Genomic DNA, 4,310 nt, shown 5'->3' with positions numbered 1-4,310 from the left:
ATATATATTAACTTTCCTCTCTCTTTAACCTATCTTTCTATCATTTATTATGGCATCGTTTGTTTGTCTTACTTTTTTCATTGCATATATCATTATTTTCAAAATCTCTCAATGCAGGATATATCATGCTTATTGGTTGGATTTTTGCCATAACCGTAGCTGCCATGCCACTTTTTGGAATCAGTAATTACCAGAAATTCGCTATATGTCTTCCTTTTGAAACTGGCGATGTCCTGTCACTTGGTAAGTTCGTTTTACATGTTGGTTGTTCTACTTAGCAATTTTCATTTATTATCACTCATTCAAATTCACCTGCTACAATCATAATTATGTTTCAATAAATAGCTTTCAGACCACAGGAAATTAGAATGTTCTGCAAAGCTTATTCCTAGCTTATATTAATTCATTAATACAAGCTGCGAATGGCCAACATTCATCAATCCATGTAAGTTATTTCTAGTTAAGATTGTCCATGTAATTAAGAGGTAAAACTTTCCTCTTGGAAGTTTTTACTGAAATTTTGAAAATATAGGAAATTCGGTGAGAGATTGGATTAGGCCTCCTCAATGTAGTATATTCTACCTAGTTGACAGAGTGTGTGTGTGTGTGTAGGTATAATCTTATATATATATATGTGTGTGTGTGTGTGTGTGTATGTATTTATGTGTGTATGTATATATATATATATATATATAGATAGATAGATAGATAGATAGATAGATAGATAGATAGATAGATATGAAGGTGTATAAATGTGTTGAGTGCTACTTTCTGTCGTATGTCCACCCACGCGTGTGAAAATGTATATGTATATATATATATATATATATATATATATATACATATACATATATATATGTATATATATACATATATATATATATATATATACATATATATATAAATATATATATACATTTATATACATATATATAAATATATGCATATATATGTATATATATGTATATATATATATATGTGTGTGTGTGTGTGTGTGTGTATATATATATATATATATATATATATATATATATATATATATATATATATATACAGGCACACACACATTTATATATGAAGAGAGAGAAAGAAACGTGGGGCGGAAAGGATTGGGGTGTCACTGACTGTAAACATCAACTATATGGTCTAGAAAAAAGATTAACCAATCCAAACTAATCTAATTTCTCTACTCCAAACGTGCTTTGGATGAGATGTTCAAGAAGCAATATAAGCAATTAGAATCCTGTTATTGAACCAACGAGTGAAAGGAAAGTCTTCGTAAACGTTTGACAGGAAAATTTGTTAGTCTTTGAAGCAGAATTCAAGTTTTTGATCCCTATGACCAGATAGTTTGCATGACAAAACAAGCAAATAACCATGAATTGAATTACGAGAAGGCTTCCTTTGATCAACGAATTGCTTACCATACACTGAAAAGCGTTATGAATACTGCTCTTTCCTTCGGAGGAGAAGACTTTAACACGTCCAACTTTAGCCTCTCAATAACAGCAATTACAGTCATAAACCAGCAAGGGAGACTTGACACAGACATTCAACATGTTAAACATAGCAGTCAAAACTTTAAAAAAAACACCATAATGTTTTAAACAAAAGAAGAATACAATGAATTATATAATTCTAAATGTATTAAAATATAACCTAGTCATGACTGGAGCGATGTTGATCATAAACTTTAGTTTAACCCTTAAACAGCGGACATCATGAATTGATGGTTACATGGATATGGCCATCCTCAATTGACGCCTGAGGGTCTAATTCATCAAATGCACCCAGCCATCGATGGGAGGTATCAAGTCTGAAATGGAAGACTTATAAAGCGATGAAACAATTTTATTCTGACTTTCTTTCATCATCAGATTGATATTTGATGATGATGATGATGATGATGATGATGATGATGATGATGATGATGATGATGATGATGATGACCTGGATAGCACAGAAGAAAGTGGTACTTCAACTAGCTCTGGATTAGAAGAGTGCTACGATTTTTCTCTATTTGTATATTTTGTTTGACAACAATAATGCGGGAATCTTGTATGAATATTTTAAGGCACTTTTCGATAATGAGTTTGTAAATTTTACTGTGCGAGAGACTAAGAATTATTATAGCTTTTGTACTTATTTAAAGTGAAAATAAGTATAAACATTACCCTTAAGAAAAAGAAACTGTTCTTGCTCGTTTGGCACACACATTCATACAACCCTTCCCTGTTATTTAAGGAATAAAAGAACAACAGTTAAATAATGCTTTTGACGTTTACTTGATCAGTTCCGCCAGAAGAGCTATCACTAATGCTTAATCTTTAGTGGCTGATTGCTTCATCGCCGAATGCACTATCTACGTTTTGAAATCAAATTATCCTAATGGATAAAGGCCAGCATTTATAGGGAGAGAAGGTAGTCGAGTATATCGACCCAGCATTTAACTGGTGCTTTATTTTATCGATCCCGAAAAGGTGAAAAACAATGTTGACCGCGATAAGATTTGAGCGTAGCATAAAAAGCCAGAAGAAACGCCACTAAGCATTCTGTCCGTCGCGCTATCGATTCTGCCCGCTAGCCATCTCCAAGCTATAAATTACAGCTTGAAATAAGGCAGCGAGATAGCAGAATCGTTTGAGCGTCGGAAAAATATCTTGCGATGTTCTTTCGACTCTTTACGTTCTGAGTTTCCATCTCCTCTGGGTCAACGGTCAGCTTTGCCTTTCATCCCTCGGGGTCGATAAAATAAAATGTCAGTCAAATAGTGGGATCGACAGACTCGATTAACACCCTTCCTTTAGAATTGCTGGACTTATATCTAAATAAGAAACCATTAGATTCAGCGTGAAATCAGGTGAACTGAAATGGCTCAAATAGAAATCGAACATGCTTTACAAAATGACACAGTTCTACGGTACACACATAATTTCATTTTCATAGCACCCTAAAACTTACAAAGAGAAAGACAGCTGATATCTTGCCAAAAGAAAAGAAACCCAATACAGTAAGCAAACAAGTAATTTGGCATCTGTTACAATGAATTATTCAGGAAATAATTCTGTATATTTTTTATTACATGTATATATTTAGATAGCCGCTCATATAAGTTATATAGGTTTTTACTGCGTCTCATCCATGAAATTTCATAGAGCGAGAGACAGAAAAAAAAAGCAGATAAATTATACAAAAGCGAAAAATTTGAACTATCAGAATAAATCTTCGTTTGTTATTGAGTTACCAGGGAACTTATTGATTTCATATTGCTGCTCATTGAAGCCTTTGATATGCTTCGGTTTCACAACCACTACCACCGCTATCGTATTAAATTTGAGATTATTTTCGTTATTAGTATATTTACTTTCTTGATAACTTTAACATTTGATATGGTATATCAGAAAAGTACTCAATCTTTAAAGACTGAATTTTGCTAAATGATAATTACTAAGAAGGATTTTTAAAATATGTATTATTTTTGGTTTTAAGTTTACTTTTTTTTCTTGCTTGTTGGGGTTTTTTTTAAATTTTGCTATTTTAGCAAGCTGTTTGCATTGTAAAGTACGCTCTGCTCAGTATTATATCCGTTAAGGAATAAGGGGAATATGTAAAAATTGAAATATAAAACGATAAACAAATTGCAATAGTTACATTTTCTCATACACAAATACAAAGCAACACGATTTCAATGAAATATTAGTCGCTACAATTTGGTATTGGCGCAAAATGATATTGGTGCAATATCATATTGATGTAAAATGAATTCAAGTAATGACCGGCCACAGATATTCACTTATTTTTATTCTTTTAACTTGTTTCAGTCATTGGACTGCGGTCATTAATCAAACAAACCAACACTGATTGTCAAGCGATGGGGTAACAAACACACACACTCGCATATATATATATATATAATTAATACAATAATAGGATAAACTCTTATATAAGAATTTATCAGGTAGTTATCGTGAAAAAAAATTCATAGGGAAGAATCTATCGTTTTTCCCTAAATCATATTTATCTATTTATATATACATAAGGGCATAACTATACAAGAATGCTTCACGTTAACTACCGTAATAAACACATTTTTACCGAATGCAAGGAAATGCAGCCTTCAAAAAAGCTAGCCTTTTAAAGGGCATTCTTAGGTGGACATTGGAATTAGACACTGAGGGAAAATGGCTGTAACTTTTTTATTTTTTAATTTTGGCGATTTTCGTTTTCGATAATGTGTTCTATATGTCACGGTCATGCGATTCCCCCTAATTAAATTTTGGACCCCCACTCCCCTTCCCCTCCCCACATAC

The 4,310-nt window shown here is 32.4% G+C and overlaps 1 protein-coding gene across 1 annotated transcript in view; it reads left to right on the top strand.

Moving 5' to 3' along the window:
* LOC106873188 (follicle-stimulating hormone receptor) overlaps positions 1-4,310 on the top strand; it is a 471,564-nt gene that overhangs the window by 452,196 nt on the left and 15,058 nt on the right. Inside the window, exon 19 of the mRNA XM_052969708.1 lies at positions 118-243. Within this exon, the coding sequence (XP_052825668.1) occupies positions 118-243 (126 nt within the window). The remainder of the gene's footprint in view (positions 1-117; positions 244-4,310) is intronic.

The sequence above is a fragment of the Octopus bimaculoides genome, chromosome 7 (genome assembly GCF_001194135.2).
Source record: "Octopus bimaculoides isolate UCB-OBI-ISO-001 chromosome 7, ASM119413v2, whole genome shotgun sequence".
NCBI lineage: Eukaryota > Metazoa > Mollusca > Cephalopoda > Octopoda > Octopodidae > Octopus > Octopus bimaculoides.
This window is presented reverse-complemented; position numbering and strand designations above follow the sequence as displayed.